This window comes from Salarias fasciatus, chromosome 11 (genome assembly GCF_902148845.1).
Source record: "Salarias fasciatus chromosome 11, fSalaFa1.1, whole genome shotgun sequence".
Taxonomy (NCBI): Eukaryota; Metazoa; Chordata; class Actinopteri; order Blenniiformes; family Blenniidae; genus Salarias; species Salarias fasciatus.
The window spans coordinates 30,413,698-30,435,411 of NC_043755.1; the positions used below are offsets into that span (position 1 = coordinate 30,413,698).

At 47.2% G+C, this 21,714-nt stretch overlaps 2 protein-coding genes across 4 annotated transcripts; both read left to right on the forward strand.

Annotated features, from left to right (window-relative positions):
* Positions 1-2,414: 2,414 nt before the first annotated feature.
* selenbp1 (selenium binding protein 1) lies at positions 2,415-9,070 on the forward strand. The gene is made up of 12 exons (XM_030103237.1): positions 2,415-2,485; positions 4,409-4,462; positions 4,674-4,786; positions 4,866-5,051; positions 5,365-5,485; positions 5,990-6,172; positions 6,271-6,452; positions 6,903-6,981; positions 7,065-7,186; positions 7,274-7,366; positions 7,888-8,006; positions 8,116-9,070. The coding sequence occupies exons 1-12, from the start codon at positions 2,482-2,484 to the stop codon at positions 8,276-8,278; spliced, it is 1,419 nt and encodes a 472-aa protein (XP_029959097.1). The 5' UTR covers positions 2,415-2,481; the 3' UTR covers positions 8,279-9,070.
* A 2,708-nt stretch (positions 9,071-11,778) lies between these two features.
* pi4kb (phosphatidylinositol 4-kinase, catalytic, beta) lies at positions 11,779-20,147 on the forward strand. 3 transcript variants are annotated; one of them, XM_030103233.1, is made up of 14 exons: positions 11,779-11,901; positions 14,557-15,220; positions 15,313-15,678; positions 16,273-16,314; positions 17,152-17,193; positions 17,411-17,638; positions 17,725-17,952; positions 18,098-18,207; positions 18,320-18,424; positions 18,538-18,661; positions 18,910-19,175; positions 19,254-19,386; positions 19,506-19,626; positions 19,722-20,147. In XM_030103233.1, the coding sequence occupies exons 2-14, from the start codon at positions 14,588-14,590 to the stop codon at positions 19,901-19,903; spliced, it is 2,580 nt and encodes an 859-aa protein (XP_029959093.1). In that variant the 5' UTR covers positions 11,779-11,901; positions 14,557-14,587; the 3' UTR covers positions 19,904-20,147. The 3 variants fall into 3 exon arrangements, with proteins under 3 accessions (XP_029959093.1, XP_029959095.1, XP_029959096.1); XM_030103235.1 differs by lacking the exon at positions 17,152-17,193; XM_030103236.1 differs by lacking the exons at positions 16,273-16,314; positions 17,152-17,193.
* The last annotated feature ends 1,567 nt before the right edge of the window (positions 20,148-21,714 follow it).

Below are 21,714 nucleotides of genomic sequence, written 5' to 3' on the forward strand. Positions count from 1 at the left end.
TACTTTGCTTTCTTCCCAGGCGCTGTAAAGTCAGTCAGTATCAATTCAGACCATATCAGGGAGCGATCTGAGGAAAAACTGCATCGATCAATGTCTACGCCGTAAATGAGAACAAGGTCAAGGGTGTAAGTAAATAATGAGTGAGCTTATTCACCTTCTGCCAAAAGACAATTGCTTCTAATAATTAACTGAGTGCAATTGTTGAGGCTGTCATGGTAAATGTGTTGAAGTCGCCCACTTTGATGACTTTATCTGAGCTCAGTGATAAAGTGGAGAGAGGGACTGAGAATTCAGGGAAAGAGAGATGGAGGGGGATACACAGCTAGCAGTATTATTTACAGTATATAAGCGGTTGGATTTGCTTCATATAGGCTGAGATATTCCTCCGTCTGTAGCCAGGTCTCAGTGAACGTCAGTCAGTCAAAACTGCGATCGGTTATCAGATCATTCACTAGTGAAGAATTAAATGAAAGCAATCAGAGATTTAACAAACTGCATTTTGCAATTGTGGTTTTTGGTGGTTTTACAAAGGCACTTTTGGTTTGGATAAAGTTTATTAGAGAGGAGATCGGTTTTAAATCAAATGACCCATAAAACCTGCATGTGAGGTGAACTGGTGGCACTAAAGCAGCCGAGGTGTGAAGGTGGGTCTATACGGCCGCCGGTCTCTCTGTGTTTGCCCTGAGATGGACTGGTGACCTGTCGAGGGTGCACGATATCAGGCGTCCTTGTGTGACAACGCAGGTTTTATTGGGTCCAATGATTTTCGCTCCAGTTCATAGATTCCTAATGAAGCCGTAAATAATCAAAGGGATACTCTTGGGATTTCATAATGCTTTCAAGAAAGTGGAACAAAGGGAAAAAAAAACTTTCACTACTGAAGACATTTAATGAACAGTTAAATTAAAACCACTTTAGTCACAGTAATACATCATTATTTGTTGAAGTATTGTTAATCTCATGACGGGATCTGGAGAGGGCCGTTCGCTGCAGCGGAACCTCCACCCACATCTGTTCTGACGGTTATCCCCGAAGCTCCGTCTCCCAGCACGTCCTGTTCACCTGTCTTTGTTTGTACGTAGGTTAAGAAAATAAAGATCATTTCATTAACTATGTAGTTGTTGGTTCACAGAAAATGATTCCAAACAGAAGATGTGTCGAAAGGATCCACCAGTTACCCAGCTATTCTTACCGTCTGAATTATTCTGTAGGCAAACCTTTCCATTCCAACAGCTGATCTGTTGTTTCAAAATCTTTTTTTTCAGCACTGACTGAAAAAGCAGATGGACCCAAGAGGATAATAAAACGACAGTGGTCTGCCAACAAACTGCCATCAGGCATTTGAGAGGCTGCATTCATAAAATAAAGACTTGCAAACATGATGTGTAAATAATACAAAATAGGTTGATCTGGCTGATCTGTCACGAACACTGAGGACTGAGTCGCGGTGGAACTGAAAAGAAAACATGGCAGAGCAGAACTTCATGCTAAAGTAGATTCCTAGATGTTCTAATTTATATCATTTAATAAACCAAATGAGCTTCCAGAATTATCCATTAAATCTAATTAAGTTTTATTTATATAGCACCTTTCACAGGTACAGAACCACAAAGTGCTTTACGGTGGACATCATAAACTACGAAGCACAATAAAACACAAAAACATTGTGAAATGTAAGCAGTGAAAGTTTAACAGCCTTCCAGTATAAAATGGCTTAAGCTGCTTTTTAAAAGAGTCAACAGGGTCTGCGCTGCGCTGAAAGCCTTTTCCCCTCCAGTTTTGAATCAAAGTCTGCGGCACTAAGAGGAGCTTCTGACGTCTCATCATTTTTGCTTTTCAAGATGACATTATATAATTTTGTATTTCAGTAATAAACTTATCAGTCCTGCCAGTTTGGGTTGAGCCGTGTTCTGATTAGTCATGTCTGACCCTGTAATTGCAGAATAATTCATGTAATTTCATGTAATTTACATATTTGTCTGTTGTATTGTTCACACAGGTCCACACAAAAGAATCTGGTCCTGGGAAACACCATTTCAGTTATGCTTGGAGCCAAGCAGATGATTATCACCAGTCCCTGCATATGCCATGGTGTCAGGTTTGGTGCTTTGAGTCTGGCATGGACAGAATGCTCAAATGGAATTTTTTGAGATTCATTACATCTTTGTAACAGAGGTGCTGAATGTCGAATGTCTTAAAAAACTGGTTTGAAGTCTTCCTCATTCATAGAAACCAGTGTGTGTGTGTGTGTGTGTGTGTGTGTGTTGGGGCGCAGGGGTCTTGTTGTTTGTGTATGGGCTTCCTGTTCTGGCTGTGAACTGTGAACGTGTGAGAGATGGTTAATGTTCACTTGTTCATGAAGAGCGTGCGCCGCCCCCGGGTTGTGATTGGCTGATCTCCAACCTGCAGGGTTTTGTCCCAGAATTTGATCCCAGAGAGTCCAGACCTCGAGAGCTGGACCAGCACGACGGACACTCAGACATGGGTGAGTCTGTGCGTGTGTGTGTGTGTGTGTCTCTGTGTGTTTGTGCATGCAGTGAGTGGTGTGTGAGTATGTAAATTAATGTGTGTGTGTGTGTGTGAGTGTGTGCCTGTGTCTGTGTCTGTGTGTGATAATGTTAAACTGATGCAATCAGGACAAAAATCATTCACATCAAAGAATCAAAGATCAGCGACCTCCTTTGGAAGCAGGTGAAAGCAGCTGCTGCGAGTGTGTGTGTGTGTGTGTGTGTGTGTGTTCTTGTATTTCTATCCTTGTCGGGGCCAAATGTCCCCACAAGGATAGCAAAACGTGGAACGACGTGCCTTGTGGGGACCTTTTTCCGGTCCTAAGTAGGAGAAACAGTGTTTTCTTGACCATGTTGTTGTTACTGAAAAAAGTAAAAGTGCAAAAACATTTCTTTAGGGTTAGGCTGTGTTGTGGTGTGGGTTAGGGTTAGGGTAAGGGTCAGGGTTAGGGGCTAGACATGAATGGGAGTCAATGGACGGTCCCCACAAGGATAGAAATACAAGACTGTGTGTGTATGTGTGTGTGTGTGTGTGTGTGTGTGTGTGTGTGTGTGTGTGTGTGTGTGTGTGTGTGTGTGTGTGTGTGTGTGTGTGTGTGTGTGTGTGTGTTTGTTACTGAGTGACTGTGTGTCTGTGAGCGTGCAAATGTGTTACTGTGTGTGTGTGCATTCAGTGAGTGGTGTGTGTATCTGTAAATTAGTATTTGTATGTATGTGCATGTGTGTGTGTGCGTGTGTGTGTGTGTGTGTGTGTGCGTGTGTGTGTGTGCGTGTGTGTGCGCGTGCATGTGCGTGTGTGTGTGTCAGACTCGTGCAGCCGCAGGTTGAATCAGGATAAAAATCACTCACATCAAAGAATCAAAGATCAGCCGACCTCGTTTGAGAGCAGGGTGAAAGTTATGGAGCAGTAAAACCGGTGGCCTGCTCCTTTAAGCTGCCACTGTGTGTGTGTGTGTGTGTGTGTGTGTGTGTGTGTGTGTGTGTGTCTTATGTAACGGTGATTGTTGGGAGTTCTCAGGAATGCTCCGAGCTGCACATCGTTCAGTCGGTTGAGAAAACTTGGGATTCATCAACACGGCACTTGAGCTGCTAATGGACCCTCTTAAAACATGTCGGTAACAATGAGACAAACAGCTGCAAAGCGGCGTAACAAAAGGTCCACACACAACAGCAACAGCACTCACTGACCTCTTTAAGTCCCTTCCTGTGTCTGATATCCAACCGACCTTTAACCTCTGAAGTTGCTTAGTGCGTCTGGCTTCAGGCGGCGCCAGGGGGAGACTTGGTGGCGCTGCAGCTTCCGCTTATTTTAACGCTGTTACTCCCATCACTAGGGTTTTATTTGACTGATTTTGAGCATCCCTGTCAGGGCCGTGATTGCGTTACAGTTTACATTCTCTGCTGTGTTTAAGTGGCGCGTTTCGTAAACCGGTCATCTGTATCACTTTTGTCTAATATGTTGCGTAATTTGTTAATAACTTTTTATTTAACTGTTGGTGCTCGGCTGCGATGGTCACAGTGCGGCGCGTCCATCTGAGTGTCAGTGTTGCAGTTGAAAATAAACTAGAGCTCCCGAAATTCCTGAACACCCTCACTGAAAAGCGCCTGCAACAAAAAATCCTGATGCCTCCACTGTCAGGCTCCCATCTGACCTTTGACCTATTTGAAGTTACCTCCTTGTCAGGCCTTCACCTGATCTTTGACCTTTGAAGCCACTTCCTGTGTCTGACCTCCTCTTGATCTTTGACCTTTTTGAAGTCAATTCCCTATCTGACCTCCACCTGACCTTTAACCTCTTTAAGGCACTTCCCGTGTCTGGCACCCGATTGATCGTTGACCTTTTTGAAGTCACGCCATTGTCTGACCTCCACCTGACCTCTGATCCCTTTGACCTCTTTCAGCTAACTGTTCAGGATGTGGACCGGGATACCGCACCCCCCTGGATGCCATGAAGGGTGAGTCTGGCTAATTTGTGTGTGTTTGTACATAACGTTATGGATGGAGCTGTAACTGTTGTTACAGTTGTGTCACTGTTGTGTTGGTGTACCTGTACCTGTACCTGTACCTCTACTTGTACCTCTACAATTTCAATGTAAATGTCTGTGTGACAGCTGAAAGTAACACACACTCTCTGAAAATCATTTCCCCTCTGTCACTGTGACCAAGGCCCAAGGGAGGAGATCGTCTACCTGCCCTGTATTTACCGTAACACCGCCAGCGTCCGACCGGACTACCTGGCCACGGTGGACGTCCTTCCCTCCTCCCCGACCTATTGCCAGGTACGCTCCGAGCCAATCAGGGAGCTGCATTCATCCCGACATGGTCCGCTCTTCTACCAGCGCCGGTCTGCCCCCACAGGTGGTGCACAGGCTGGAGATGCTGAACGTCAGAGACGAGCTGCATCACTCCGGCTGGAACGCCTGCAGCAGCTGTTTCGGGGACCCGTCAAAGAGCCGGAACCGTCTCATCCTGCCGTCTCTCGTGTCCTCCCGGGTCTATGTGATCGACGTGGGAACTGATCCCCGAGCACCACGAATCCACAAGGTGTGTGTGTGTGTGTGTGTGTGTGTGTGTGTGTGTGTGTGTGTGTGTGTGTGTGTGTGTGTGTGTGCTGTTGGCTGAACTGCAGCTGATACAACGGGAACTTTTGTTGTGAAGCTCTCTTTTGATTAGAAAAGAAACCAGAGCTGTGTCTTACTATTGTTGTATATCTGTTGTGTGTCTGTTGCTATGTTGTTGTTGTTTCATTTTTTTATGTGTTGCTCTTTTTTGTGTCATAGTTGTGAAGTAATTGTGAGTTTTGTCTTGTGGTTGTTGTTGTCTCATTGCTCTCTTGCTGTTGTCTTGTTGTGTGCAGATGGTGGAGCCGGTAGACTTGTACTTTAAGTGCGGTCTGGCCAATCCTCACACCAGCCACTGCCTGGGCAGCGGTCAGATCATGATCAGCTGCATGGGAGACCCCTCGGGCAACGGCAAAGGTAAGACCCCGATCCCCTGACACACAACCACAGAGGACTCCTGCGGTGAGGTTTCACAGTGGATCATGGGATATTTGTGTTCTGTCAGAGAAACAGATTTCCTAGTTTCAGAAGAATAGAAATAAACAATCAGCTAAGTAATATTACCAACCTTTACATGGACGTCTAAAACAATATGAAGTGTTCTTTCTCGTGACAAACCGTTCCATTACTGAGTAACTCATGACCAACAACCACATCATAACCTTCTGCAGCTTTAATTTTATGTGCACAGCACCAAGAAGAACGTCCTCAAGCTTTGTTTTTAGTCCATGTCAAACAAAGACTGGCCAAATGTGGGATTTTACTAAAAAGTTAACCATCAGTGGAAAACTTGTATGTTGGACTTTATCACAGAAAGGAGGATGACTCAGCAGAAATGAAGAGCAATGTCTCACAGGCTGAACAACAGTTTTCATTCTGCGTTTCACTCCCTAAAAGTAATTCCTGCTTTCGTCCAATCAGGTGGTTTCGTTCTGCTGGATGGTGAGACGTTCGAGGTGATCGGGAACTGGGAGCACCCGGGTGAAGCGGCGCCCTTTGGATACGACTTCTGGTACCAACCTCGACATAATGTGATGATCAGCACCGAGTGGGGTGCTCCCAAAGCTCTTCTCGACGGATTCAATCCAGCTCATGTTGAGGAAGGTTAGAGTGCTAGGGAGGTCCAGTGTTCTGGTTTTACTTTTGCAGGGCTGAGAGAGTCTGTTCTGGCCATTAACTGGTCCTTCTTCAACCTGTCTCAGGTCATTATGGGAGCAATCTGAACGTGTGGGACTGGACCACCCACAGAAAGCTGCAGACTATTGAGCTGGGTCCAGATGGGGCCATTCCTCTAGAAGTGCGGTTCCTCCATGATCCGGACGCCACTGAGGGATATGTGGGATGTGCCCTGAGGAGCAATGTCTTCAGATTCTACAAAACAGAGGTTAGTACCACCTGTTCTACTCACAGAGACTCTCCAGTCCGTCCCAAGTGGTTCTGCTGCTGCTTTGACTGCAGACTGTAGACTTCACAGATTGTAGTCTTCACAGATTGTCTTTACTGTGGACCACCAATGTGAATGTTTCATTTTGGTTGAGACGCCTGCTGGAGTCCTTCATGATCTACTTTTGTGAAAATTATGGAAATTAAGTTGAATCAAGAGGTTCTAGACAGGACCTGATGTGTTTCCCCACTGAGGATCCAAGTTTTTGGCGGTTCTGAGGAGTGGCGTATCACTGTGTGATTGTCACTTTGGTTGGATGGTCCAGCGACATTTCATGCCATGAAAGTGGTCTTTACTACACCAGAACCAGATTGGGACCCAGAACTAGAACCTGCATGAAATGTGCACCTTACAGGCCAAGCGGAGATCCAAACCTGTTTTCTCTTTCAGAAAGGAACGTGGGAAGCAGAGAAGGTCATCAATGTTCCCAGCAAGAAGGTGGAAGGATGGCTGTTACCTGAGATGCCCGGTCCGTCTCACCTGAGTGTCTCCCCTCTTGCTTCTCACCTCGGTCTCTCACCCGTCTTACCTCTGTGTCTCTTCTCTCTTCAGGTCTCATCACTGACATCCTGATTTCACTGGACGATCGTTTCCTCTACTTCAGCAATTGGCTCCATGGAGATATCAGACAGTATGACATTACAGACAGGAGAAATCCTTGGCTGGCCGGCCAGGTGTGACGCTAACGTACCTGAACAGTGGCCCTGTGGAAACAGGGTGAAGCCTGAGAGTGAGACAGCTCACCTGTCTGTTTGTTACAGATATTCTTGGGAGGAAGTCTTGTCAAAGGTGGTCCAGTGAAAGTTCTGGAGGATCCAGAGAAGCAGGAGCAGCCCGGCCCATGCATCATAAAGGTATTTAGACAGGGAAACAGGAGTTAACTTCTGTGTTTCACCTGTCGGTCTACGTATATGTCTCCTGTGTGTCGGTCTGTCTCACCTGTCTGGACTTCCGTGTTTCACATGTTCTCAATTACACATTTCTCAGGACTGTGACGTGGCTGTAGTCATACCACTTTCTATTTCTCCTGGTAGCTGCTTCTACTGTCCATTTCAATTGCTATTTTATCTATTGGAATATTTACCGGTAGCCCAAATGTACACTGTTATTCATGGATTGATATTCGTAGTTTGTTCAGGAACCTTTTTCCAAGTCCTTTCCATCCTCCCATACCCTTACACAAACCAAACACAAACACATCTTCACTCCCTAAAAGATAACGCCTTCTGCTTCCAGAACGTTCCTTTGCTCAAGAGGTCACCCACGCATACCCACATACACTGTGGATATGCACCTCCTCTCATTCTCTGTGAAGGTGTCTTCAGATGACTGCTGTCCTCACACTGAACTGAACTGACCTTTCTGTCTGTCTCAGGGGAAGCGGATCCCTGGGAGTCCTCAGATGTTGCAGCTCAGTCTGGACGGACGCAGACTTTATGTGACCACCTCCCTGTACAGCGGCTGGGACAAACAGTTTTACCCGGACATGATCAAGTAATGACCCGAGAGCCCGGTTCAGTCTGTCAGCATGCCATGAGCTTGTCTCTAGTGGTTGAACATGTGGCGGTGTGTGTCTTCACCGTGTGGCGGTCTCTGTGCTCAGGGAGGGCTCCGTCATGATGCAGATCGACGTGGACACGGACCGCGGCGGTCTGTCTCTGAACGAGAACTTCCTGGTGGACTTCGGGAAGGAGCCCGGCGGTCCGGTTCTGGCTCACGAGCTGAGATATCCAGGCGGAGATTGCACGTCCGACATCTGGCTGTGATCCACCAATCAGAGTGCAACTCCTCTCATCTCAACCACTTGATTGGCTCCAGTTTTGATTAAGTTCTTCTTTAAAAAGTAAAAGCATTTTTAGCGGGGTTTTTTTTGTTTTGTTTTGTTTAGTTTGTAAACTGATGTAGAATAAAATAGGGATGTACCAATGCCAGTAACGGGGCTGATACTGCACAGAGTGCTTGTGCTCAAACTTACGTAAGTTCCCCATTACAACCTGGTGAGTATTATTTGACGTTGCACATCAGCAATGTCAGAATGTGAATCTCAAGGGTAAGGCAGACTGTAAATTATGCTCTGTCAAAATATCAAGAGGAGGTGAAAAGTAGTTCGTACAACATCAGCAACTTTATCAGCAGGGAAATTTGAACCAGCAGCATTAGCTCGATGTTGCTCATGAGTTTAACTGCTCAGTGGATCATGTAGGACTGTACTCCAAGCCATGCAACATGCTACATGCTAAAGAGTTCCAGGACTCACACACTCACGATAAAACACGCAACGCATAATTAAAATATTACTGATGCACTCATTAACAGCGATGATTAGTACTTGTTCCAGTTGTTCTTCTCGATGCATCCTTTCTTTCTTCTTATGAACAGAATCATGTGGAGAAGAAGAAATCTGTTTTAAATCTGTTCTGGTTTTTTTAAACACCTGAAATCGACCAATCAGCTGCATGTATTTCCTACATGTGGGCTCCAGGGGGCGCCGCATGATGAGTTCTCTGATCATTCCCAAATGTTTTATTTCCTTGACTTTAAAATAAAAAAATTGAAACTGTGAATTGCCCCATTTTTGACCAGTGATTAGGCGACTCCGACCAGTCGGCAGAAAGACTGTCACTATATTCCAAACCAGAAGACATAAAATTGTGAATTACTGCCTCCAGTTCCGCTGTTGTTATCAGCAGATATTTAAAATCAGCTTCTAACCTACTGAAATCACATCGACCTGTCAAAACGACAAACACATCTCGAAGACTGGGTTTATTCAAAGAGCATGAAAAGACGATGCTTTGCCTCAAGTCTGGGATGACCTTATCACTGTAACCAAAGTTTCAGTTGACTTGTTGACTGAAGGAAATTGTTGTTTACTGTTTGTTTGATTTCTATCAGGCGCTCATTTAAAATAGCCCATTTTTAAAATTCAAGCACTTTAAAAGAACAAAAAACCTGGGTGAGCATAGAGATGATAAGAAAATGTATTTCAACATCTGATAATTTATCCATCCGTCTTTGCTAGTTTTTGTTCTGTAAAGGGTCATGGTAGCAGTATAGAGACCAAAGAAACCAAGATATCTCTGTCCTCCGCTACTTCCTCCAGCGATTATGAATGAATGCAAGACTTCCTGAGAGGCCGAAGCTGAGATACTATGTTCTCTTCAGAGAGTTGTGGGCCGACCTCGGGACCTCCTCCCAGGAAAACCTCTGATAAGAGGCAAACAGGAAGCTTCACAATCAGATGAACCACCTCGACCGGCTTCTGTCAATGTGGAGGAGCCCAAGTACTCTCAGAATGTGGTATTTTTTTCTCCTTTACTATTGGGAATGTTTTCAAAAAGTTGCATTTTCAATTACACTAAATATGCAACAAAAGTTTTCCGTTTTCACTTCAAAAAGCTGTTGAGTCTCTCCTCACTGGCCACAGGGAAAACATGGGGAAAAAGAAGGATTAAATCCGCTTAAATGCTATGGTTTGTGAAGCGTTTTGATTTCTTCTAAGGCTATGTGAGCTCCTTCATTGACATGTTTACATTTTTAGCCAGGAACCATTTACCTTTCAGAGCTGATATTGAGTCATGGGATTCAGAGGGACAGGTGTGGTTTGTTCTCGTCCTTGTTTGAGTTCAGCACAGACAGAAAAAGATCCAGAGTTGGTTAAAATAGCTCCCACCATTCCAAAATGCAACATACTGAAACCATGAAATTCAAAATGAACTTAAAGAACTCATGAGTCAGCGGGGGAAATAGGTGACTCACAGGTAAAGTGGATGGAACCAGAGATCCAACAGGATGTGAAAATATCTCCATTGTAGTGCTTTCTGTTGAGAGTTATGCCATAAAAGAGAGGCTGTTGACCATTGCTACAGCAGAAGCAGGTGACGCTTCAATCCTCACACAGACATCAGGAGCAAGAGCACCGGAAAACCAGGAGATCTCAGAGCAACCACGGCTGTTTTACAGCTGCATTGATGCTTTTGCGAGGAAAATTACACGCTGTTTTGGAGAGTTAAACAGCACATTGATGAAAACTATTGTTGTACTGAACCCAAACAGCTCCTCCTTCCTGGACCCTGAAAAAGTGAAACCCCATCTCATTCTGCCAGGAACCCCAATCGCTGAAACTGAACTCATTGTAGTCCGACACCTCCAGGTGAAGGGAAATGGACACTGAAAACGGTGCTTCGTCATTTCCACAGCATCCTGGAAGCAATGAGCATCATTTAGGCTGCTCTAACCTTTGGAGCTTCCACAGGCTGACATGAGAATTCATTTTCCATGTTGAAAAATGTGTTCAGTGAGCACAGAAGCATGTCACATATGCGAAAAGCTTGCTTAATTCAACTTTCCTTTGAGAAGGATCTGTTGGAAATGGAAGACAGAATGGAAGGACAGATTGCTGAAGAGATTTCACTTATTTGGGAAATGCAGACTGAAGTGGTATTAGGCGTGGACTGGGCCGACAAGAGGAATTCATCATGATCCTGAAAAGATGCTGCAAAATTGCAAATGCAAATTGCATATTTATTTTAGAATTTTTTGATTTTCCATTTTTCGATTTTTATTTACAGTTAAGGTTTGTGCAAAAAAGAGTGGAAATGTTCCTCCACAGGAGAAGTTCGTGGACTGTCAGTGTCAAGTTTCTGCTCTTCAGATGGGTTATAAAGGGTAAACACATTGATTAGAGGGGACTTATTGTCACTTAAACTTCAGCAATTTATGATCTACAGTATAAGTTAGCCTGGGTATATTTAAAAGTGATTGTTTTTTAAAATTTTGTATTAAAAACGAAATTCCTTATGTGTTTTGAAAGATTAAATAAATGTGTTTTTTTTAAAAAAAGAAAAATGTGTGTGTGTGTGTGTGTGTGTGTGTGTGTGTGTGTGTGTGTGTGTGTGTGTGTGTTCTTGTATTTCTATCCTTGTCGGGGCCAAATGTCCCCACAAGGATAGCAAAACGTGAAACGACGTGCCTTGTGGGGACCTTTTTCCGGTCCTAAGTAGGAGAAACAGTGTTTTCTTGACCATGTTGTTGTTACTGAAAAAAGTAAAAGTGCAAAAACATTTCTTTAGGGTTAGGCTTTGTTGTGGTGTGGGTTAGGGTTAGGGTAAGGGTCAGGGTTAGGGGCTAGACATGAATGGGAGTCAATGGACGGTCCCCACAAGGATAGAAATACAAGACTGTGTGTGTGTGTGTGTGTGTGTGTGTGTGTGTGTGTGTGTGTGTGTGTGTGTGTGTGTCAGTCAGCTGGCGCTCTAAGTCCGGCCTCTTCCGGCCGGCAGCAGCGCCCTCTGTCGGCTGGGTGTGAGCAGTGCAGTGGACAGAATCAATGGAAGAAGTGACAAACCGAACATAAATCGTCATCGCCGAGCCGCTAAACGGACGCAAGGTAAGGCCGACTGTTCCGAAGCTGAAAGCACTCATCACTGCGACCAGAGAGCTCGCGTGGCGGTGCTGGAGCTAACGTTAGCTTAGCATCCAGCTCTGTAAACAGTTGGGAGTTAGCAACAGTCTGTGCTAATGCTAACCAGCCCAACAGTGACAAAATGATCGCTTGTTAGAGACCATCGGCTGCGGCTCGTGGAGCCGGAACACCGCAGGTCGGGGTGCAGGGTTGGTTCGTAGTTAGTTAGCTGATTAAATCTGGTTAACGGTGTCAACTTGTTGACTAGCTGCTGGATTAGCCGGTTAGCTTTTGATACTGAAGTCTGGTTGTTATTGGGGAGTTAAAGGTCTCGTGGAGCTGCTGTTTGTTTAGAGCACAGTAATTACACTTAATTATCATGTTATTATCATATATCATTAAAGTCATTATCACGTATCTAAAATTTGTATTAATTATCTATTTATATTTACGCACGAGTTTACAGAAACACTTGGAAGCCCAAAATATTGAAATGAAGCAGCAGGCATTCAGTCTTTACTAGAGTGTTAAGGTTTTGTGTGTGTGGCAATAGTAATGGGATTACTTTGTACTTTTACTGTACTTTAGCTACATTAACCTGCCAAACTGATCCAAAGTGACTTATCTTTCAGTGACGTGTTGGAGGCTAACTTCAGCACTCTCAGAAAGTTAGCCTCGTGTGTGCGCGTGTTTGTGCGTGCGTGTATGTGCCCTTGGGGTCCCTGAGGGTCCCATCACGTGAGAATGACCCACAGCAAGATATGTATCCCAAATTTTCTGAGATACTGACTCCTTGACACAATCAACACAAACAACAACACAAAAACACAACAGAACCCTGGTCTACTCTAAAAGTTACAGATATTTGGATTTAGGGGGAAATCTGTGGAAATCCATGGAAAATGCTACATTCAGAGCGACAGTGAAATTAATCAGAAAGTATGGTATTTAAATAGATGCATGAAATGATGATTTCTTTATCTCAAACAATTATTGAAATCAAAGCAAGCAGTAGTGTTAAACAACTCTGCAGCTGGTCGAGCACAGTGATGTGAACAGTTTTCACTTGGTGCCTCTCACCTTCCCTAAATGTGCCTGGAGTTGAGTGTCATTCAACTTCCGGGTCTGCAGACTGATGTTCACAACAAAGTGATCATCAGTGTAGGATGTGGCCACATCTGTGACTTTCTGTGACTCTTCCAGTCTCTTCTCCAGCATGTCCACTGATGGTGTCGGCTCTACTGTACTCACATTTTTGTGAGTTTCCACTGAGAAAAAATATCCACTGGTGCTTTTTATGTAGCTGCTCCCTCCTGATATACATTGCAGACATTGATTTGGTTCAGAGACTCATCAAAGCGTCATTGTGTCATCAGCAGTAGCCATGCACGGAGTAAACAACAGCCGCACAATCCCCTACCAAGCATTTTTGTACAGCCAGGCTTTGTTCTGGTCATCTTCTTTGCTTTCTTTCTTCTTGTAAGCATGACAAGTGTAAAAAATAGCAGCCTGTCGAAGTCCTCCACTGTTTCTTTATGCCAGTCCGTACACTGTATGCTGTTTTTGTTTGTGTTTGAGTTTAATCACGCTGAAAATTATGTTGCACAGCATTGAGAGTTTTGTTATTTTTACATTGGAAACACTCGCCAAAAAAAGGACTGGCTGACAAAAGAGAGCAGATTTTAGCCGATACAGTTGATGGAAACGTGATGTTTGTGTCTCTGTTGCAACCTGCTGACGACACTAAACTCAGTCGACACTTCCCTCTGAGAACATCCTGCTTGAAGCTTCACTGTGGTGAGGTGCTGGTGATCCGTTGTAATATGTCCAGGTCTCCGATGTCAAAATGAGAATATCATGATGTGGAAGACTGTTTGAATAAAATTGTAATTGAACCAGGAAATTTATTGGTCCATTCATGGATCAAACATTTGTTGTGAATTTTTAGCATTATGCTTGATGTTAGAGAAGAGCAAGTACCGAAATATTGAATATTTGGACATGAACAAGCTTAAAGGTGCTGTAGGCAGGATTTTGCTAGTCAATGCTAATTTTTATGTGTTTTCTTTTGATTAAATGTTAGAGTATCCATTGATAATCCTTTAGAAGTGTAACATAATTGCACTATCGCAAAGGTGCAGCGTTTCCATCTGTCTCTGTTCTGAGCTGAAAAGGAATCTCGACAGCTCCAGGTATCTTTGACCAATCAGAAGAGCCCCTGAGGCTCTAACCGTGATTGGTCGAGGGGCAATCGTCGCACGTTCTTGTGGGAGGGGCTTAACTTGCGTAAGGGCGTGATGTCAGAGATAACAGGACAGGATTGGCTGTGCTGGGTTTCAAATCGCCATCTTAGATGGGTCAAATCGCCATCTTGCTTAGGTAAACCTAAGCAAGATGGCAGAGATGCGGAATCCTGCCTACAGCACCTTTAAGAAAGTTCATATTGAGTTGACGTGAAAAAGCTGTCGTGCATTTTAAATTCATCCTGAAATTTCACCTGAAAGTAGAATTTTCTGAACTTTTTTTGAGTTGTGTAGGTTGCAAAGAATTTTATGTATGGGTTTTAGAGTTCAAGGGGTCTGGATGTAAGTCCAGTCTTACTCTATACTCCATGTTTGACCTTTGACCTCTGTGTTTCAGTGGAGGAGGACGGAGCTTCCCAGCGGCCCACATGGAGGAGGCGGAGCTTTCCCCGTGCCCCTCCGATGAAAACAGCCCCTCCCTGTCCGTGTCCTCCTCCCCCTCTCTGTCCCTCCCCTCCACCCCGTCCTCCTCCTCCTGCGGCCCCGCCCCCCCGGCCACGCCCCCACTGTGCGTCATCAGCGAGGGCGTGTCCGAGCTCAGCCTGGTGATCGACGCTGAGGTGGCCCAGCGGGCGTGTCGGGAGGTGCTGCAGAAGGTGAAGCTGCGGCAGGATGAGGGAGACTCCACCCAATCTGACAATGGGGCGGAGCCACCGCAGAACTGTGGCCCCGCCTCCTCCACACCCAAACCCCCCAGGATCCACGAGGAGGAGTACGACCCGGACGGCGCCGCGCCCGGCTCGGTGAAGAGCGCGCGGCGGCGGCAACGCCACAACCCGTCCAAGCAGTCGTGGCTGCTGCGCCTGTTCGAGTCCAAGCTGTTCGACGTCTCCATGGCGATCTCCTACCTGCACAAGTCCAAGGAGCCCGGCGTGCAGGCCTACATCGGGAACCGGCTGTTCAGCTTCGCCCACGACGACGTGGACTTCTTCCTGCCCCAGCTCCTCAACATGTACATCCACATGGACGAGGACGTGGGCGACGCCATCAAGCCCTACGTGGTGGGTGTGGCCTCACACACACACACACACACACACACACACAGATACACACACACCCGGCCTGTGTCTCACCCTGTCTGTGTCCGTGTCAGGTGCACCGCTGCAGACAGAGCATCTCCTTCAGCCTGCAGTGTGCCTGGCTGTTGGGGGCGTACTCGTCAGACATGCACATTTCCACTCAGCGACACTCCAGAGGGACCAAACTCAGGAAGCTCATCCTGTCGGACGAGCTGAAGCCCGCGGGGCCCCGGGTACGCAGGGACCCCCTCGCCCTCACGCCCTTCTGCCCCCTCACCCCCTCCTCCGCCGGCCCCGGGCCGTTGGGGGGCGAGCACAGCCTGTCACCCTCCAAACGGACGCACCAGCGCTCCAAGTCGGACGCCACCGTCAGCATCAGCCTGAGCAGCAACCTGAAGAGGACGGCCAGCAACCCCAAGGTGGAGAGCTCCCAGGACGAGGTGAGGGGGGGCGGGGCCGGGGCGGGGTGGGGGTGACCTCTGGAACATTCAGCACCACACCGACACAGACACTCAGTCTGTGTGCAGATATATTATATATTTTAAGATTTATGTTGTACATACTGTTAGATCTTTTCTTTTTTTAGTTTTGTATTATTATTCTGACTATTATTTGCACTATTACTTATTGTTATTCTTTATTCGCACCTTGCATTACTTTTTGCGCCCCCCGGTGTGTCCTACGAGCCTCTGCACCTGCAAATTTCTCCACTGTGAGATTAATAAAGTCTATTCTATTCAATTCAGTCTACAGAGAGAAAGACCTTGACCGGAACGTTCCGAGCAACCCAGTGTCCCCCGCGTCCCTGAGACACTGAGGACACTGGGAATGCTGGGAACACTGAAAATATTAGGATTACTGGGAACATTAGGAGGAAGTTTTGTGGAATTTTTTTATTTATTTATTTTTTTCCAAAAGTTGCGTCTCTTTGTTCCTGAAAACGTGTCAGAATAAATCATTAGCGTGTGCGCGCGCTGCCCAATCAGAGCGCAGCGTCATGCGAAGCGGCTCAGTTCTGTCTGTGTGGCCCTCAGGACTCGGACAGCTCCAACAGCCTGCAGTTTGACTCCCATCCTGTAAGTTCACACCCTTGTCCGGACCTCCAGGGTGCATTGTGGGAAAAAAAAATGGAGTCTGTGTGGAGGCGGGCTCTGGTTGTGGTCGTGCAGCTCCGCACTTCTGTGTCTGTTTCCATTTGATCCAATCAAGAGAGAGTGTTATGATTCAAGCTCCGCCCACTGATCGGTGTATTGATCACTGTGTGTGTGTGTGTGTGTGTGTGTGTTTGAGATTGATTTAAAGCTGGACTTTCTGATACACTTCTGCTTCTTCATCTAAATCAACTGTGTCTATGTTAACAGTGTTAGCAGTCAGAGTGGGATGAACTGAAGTGGAACCAGGAAAAATACACACACACTGGGAACACGCTGAACACTAGGAATAACTGGGAATACTGGGAACAGTGACAATATTAGAAACCATGGGAGTACAAGTAGCTTTGGAAATGTTTTTGAACATTGGGAATACCAGAAATTCTGGGATTGCTTCAGTGGACTGGGAATATTAGCGATCCTGGGAACACTGGGGCAGCTGTGAATATTAGAAACATCTGAAATATTGGGAATAACGGGAACAGTACAGACATTGGGAAGGCGGACACAGATACGGGACTACGAACATGCCCAACGCTTCCAAAGGTGGAAACATTGTCGGATGAATTTTTAACATCACAGTTCAATATTGCAGTTTTCTGAGGGGGTTTCCTTTTCTGAAAATTGAATCTATTTTGTCCCTGAAAACGTGTCAGATTAGTTTGCGTGTGTGTAAGTGTGTGTGTGTGTGCGCGCTGACCAATCAGCAGTCAGAGCACAGCATCATGTGACGCGGCTCAGTTCTGTCTGTGTGGCCCTCAGGACTCGGACAGCTCCAACAGTCTGCAGTTCGATTCCCGTCCTGTAAGTTCATACTCTTGTCCGGACCTCCAGGGTGCATTGTGGGAAATGGAGTCTGTGTGGAGGCGGGCTCTGGTTGTGGTCGTGCAGCTCCGCACATCTGTGTCTGTTTCCGTTCGATCCAATCCGGAGTGAGCGCTGTGATTCTGGCTCCGCCCACTGATCGGTGTGTTGACGGCTGTGTTTCTCTCTGTGTTTGTACGTGTGTGTGTGTGTGCAGCCCGTGCGCCTGGCGCCTCAGAGGGAGTTCATCAAGTCCCTGATGGGGATCGGGAAGCGTCTGGCCACGCTGCCCACCAAGGAGCAGAAGACCCAGCGGCTCATCTCCGAGCTGTCCCTGCTCAACCACAAGCTGCCGGCACGAGTCTGGCTGCCCACCGCCGCCTTTGACCACCATGTGGTCCGAGTCCCACACACCCAGGCCGTGGTGCTCAACTCCAAAGACAAGGTGAGACAGGCCCAGATGCATCACGCCTCGCCTTCAGTTCTCTGTCGGTTCTCCTCCGGTCCGATCACGTCCGAATCTCCCCTCAGGCCCCCTACCTCATCTACGTTGAGGTTCTGGAGTGCGAGAACTTCGAGACGTCCAGCGTTCCCATCCGGATCCCGGAGAACCGAATCAGAAGCACGCGCTCGGTGGAGAACCTGCCGGACTGCGGCATGACGGTGGACCAGCGAGCCGGAAGCTTCTCCGTCGTCCCGAACTACGACAACGACGACGAGGCGTGGTCCGTGGACGACATCGGAGAGCTGCAGGTGGAGGTGAGGACACGCCCACTCCGGCTTTACAGCGAGAACACGTTTTAATAGTGAGAAATCTGTTCCTCTTCCTTATTTAAACGTCTTGTCCCTCCTGCTCCTCTTCCTCCCTCTTTTTTTCTCCATCCTCCTCTGACTCCTCCTCTAGCTCCCAGAGGGCAACACTAACAGCTGTGATAACATCAGCCAGTTCTCCGTGGACAGCATCACCAGTCTGGAGAGTAAAGAACCCGTTTTCATCGCTGCTGGAGACATCAGGTCAGAGAATACCTGGAGAACATCTGGAGAACGTCCACGTAGAACAAACAGATAACTGTGTGTGTGTGTGTGTGTGTGTGTGTGTGTGTGTGTTTGTGTGTGTGTGTGGTAGGCGACGGCTGTCAGAGCAGCTGGCTCAGGCCCCCACCACCTTCAAGCGGGACCCTGAGGACCCGTCGGCTGTGGCCCTGAAGGAACCGTGGGAGGAGAAAGTCAGGTAAAGGTCAAACTGAGGGAGCAGAAGAGACACAAACACAAACACACACACACACACACACACACACACACGCAGTTCCAGCTGTTCCTGATGCCTCCTGTGTGTCCCTGCAGGAGAATCAGGGAGGGCTCTCCGTACGGCCACCTTCCCAACTGGCGGCTTCTGTCGGTCATCGTGAAATGTGGCGACGACTTGAGGCAGGAGCTCCTCGCCTTCCAGGTGCTGCAGCAGCTCAAGGTAACGCTGAGACATCACAGGTCACATGATCTAAAGCAGGCGACCCCAACCACGGGGCCGTGGTTCATTTGGTACTGAGAGAGAGAATTTAAAGTTCCATAAGTCGTCATTGAGTTTTGTTTTGAACAACGCTTCACTTCTGCCAGAGCTCATTTTCTTCACTTAACTGAGTTTTGTTTCATGAATAGTTAAGCCCTAGTTACAGCGTTTCTGTACGTGCAAATAAACACCTCGCTGTCCTCCTGCAGTCCATCTGGGAGCAGGAGCGCGTCCCTCTCTGGATCAAGCCCTACAAGATCCTGGTGCTGTCGGCGGACAGCGGCATGATCGAGCCGGTGGTGAACGCCGTGTCGCTGCACCAGGTGAAGAAGCAGAGTCAGCTCTTCCTGCTCGACTACTTCCTGCAGGAGCACGGCGCTCCCACCACCGAGGAGTTCCTCACGGCGCAGAGGAACTTCGTCCAGAGCTGCGCCGGGTACAGCCTCATCTGCTACCTGCTGCAGGTCAAAGACAGGTGAGACGCAGACGGGGGAGACGCCACGGACAGGGAGGAAACAGACGGGCTCACACAGAGTGGGTGTTCCTCCCTCAGGCACAACGGGAACATCCTGCTGGACGCTGAGGGACACATCATCCACATCGATTTCGGCTTCATCCTCTCCAGTTCTCCCAGGAACCTCGGCTTCGAGACGTCCGCCTTCAAACTCACCACAGAGTTCGTGGACGTGAGTCTGTTTACCTGGTGTCTGTAACCCTCAGTGTGGACTGTCAGGGGCCTGTAAACCCTGGGTGTGGACTTCAGGTATCTCCGAACCCACATTGCGGTCTGTGCTGTGTCTGGCAGGTGATGGGCGGTCCGGACGGAGACATGTTCAACTACTATAAGATGCTGATGCTGCAGGGTCTGATCGCAGCGAGGAAGCACATGGACCGCGTTCTGCAGATCGTGGAGATCATGCAGCAAGGTGAGTCCTGCTCCTCCTCCTCCTCCTCCTCCTCCTCCTCCTCCTCCTCCTCCTCCTCCTCCTCCCCCCCCCCTGACTGTGTGTTCCCCCCTCAGGTTCCCAGCTGCCCTGCTTTCACGGCTCCAGCACCATGCGAGGGCTGAAGGAGCGGTTCCACATGTCCCTGACGGAGGAGCAGCTGCAGCTGCTGGTGGAGCAGCTGGTGGACGGCTCCATGAGGTCTCTGACCACCAAACTGTACGACGGGTTCCAGTACCTCACCAACGGCATCATGTGACCCTCCGACCTCTGTCCCACCTTCCTCAGCTTCCTGTGTCATTTCTTTAGCAGCAGTCCCTGATTGGCTGCTCGGCGGGACTCTTAGCCAATCAGAGCGCAGCCCGGTTTTAATGTGACCCGTCGTTGGACGGCTGGTGTGTAGAGGGTGTAGCTGCTGCAGTGCCTCTGAGCCGGGCACCGTGTTCGAACCCTGTGTTTGTTTCTGAACTCATTAAAGCAGCCGAGGTTCTCTGCAGAACGTCTGTCATTTGCAGGTTAATGTTGTTCACACACACACACACACACACACACACACACACACACACACACACACACACACTCAACATCTACCCCCCCAGCTCCTCAACACTACACTCCACCCTCTCCCCTCATTTGTCTGTCGCCACCACCCGCTGTTTGAGAGCGGAGAAGCTAACTGCACCTACAGCCCGACGGATTCCGAAGCAAAGCGACTCTGGAACGCCACGGCAGGAGCCAGACCCCCCCCAACAGGGAGGAGGGGGGCAGAAAGGGGGAGCCCCACCCCCGACAGGCACTCAGCCCCGGGGCCTCAAAGCCCCTGGCGACCCGGCCCGGCCGTGTGTCTCCTTGTAGTAAAATCATGAAATCATGTCTGTCTGTAGTTTGTTTAAAATGTTCAAAAACTTTTCCTTCTTTGATTTTAGAGAACATGCCTCCTTGAAATAATCCTTTCTGTACTTGTTTTGAGCATCTGTGTGTGTCACATGTGTTTTCAGTGCAAAGCTTTCTGACCTTTAAAATCTTTAAGATTTTTTTTTTTTTTGCTCCATCAAAGTCCAGAAAACTCTTGTGGAACGTGTTCCAAACGAATTAAAAACTGATTCCATGATTCCATTCTGTCAAAATCTCTTCTGAAGCAGATTTTCACGGTGACCCCGAAAAAGGAGAAAACAGAGAAAAATACTTGTATTTTCTCTTGACTGAGGAGTTTGTTAGAAATGTTTCTGATGGCAACATCAAAATCAAGTCTGCAGACGTCTGGAGGCTGGAGCTGGTTCTGTGGGGAACACATCAGTTCGGAGAGTGAGGAAAAGGCTTCACGCCTCTGATGATCTCGAGGTTTCACATCATCCTTGACGATGAAATGTTCTACCAGAAAGGGTTTCTCACAGGGTTCTCTAAAGAACCTGGACCTCTGCATCCTCCTCGGGTTCCACTGCAGTCCAGCAGATTACTGACTCACTGCTGCCGCCTGGAGCTCTTGGAGGAATTACCGACATTTGATGTGTCCTCCCATTAAAACTAATGAACTGTCCCTTTATGATGTCTGTCAAATTTCTGGGCTTCTTTTTTTTTTTTTTTTTTTTTGTTTTTTTCAATTTTAGAAATTTGTCAGGACCCCCTCTTCTGATTTTATATCACTTCCTGTTTCACTTGGTGATTGTGAAAAAAATATCTGATAACAAATACCTTATCCCATATAAAATTACAGAAGTTCACGTAGAGATCCTTCATGGATATTTATACTGGCATCTCCCTACTCTAGTCTTTCTGCAAAAACAGAACCACCATTGTCCATGTTCATTAAGAGTTTCCAATAAATATATTTGCTTCCTTGTAAGAAAAACCTAATAGTTAAAGATATGATCTTGTTTCTAAATTGAAAACGTGGTTCAAATAATACTGATGATAAAATGCTGCATCCATGAAATGAAATTTCTTCAGTCCGGACTGAATGTCTTTTTACTCAGTTTCTCTGATCAGAACAGACAGAAATCCTGTCAGTTGGTTCACTTGGGGGCAGCAGAGACCAGTGGAGTGTTCCTGTGGCTCCATTACCCAGAGTTC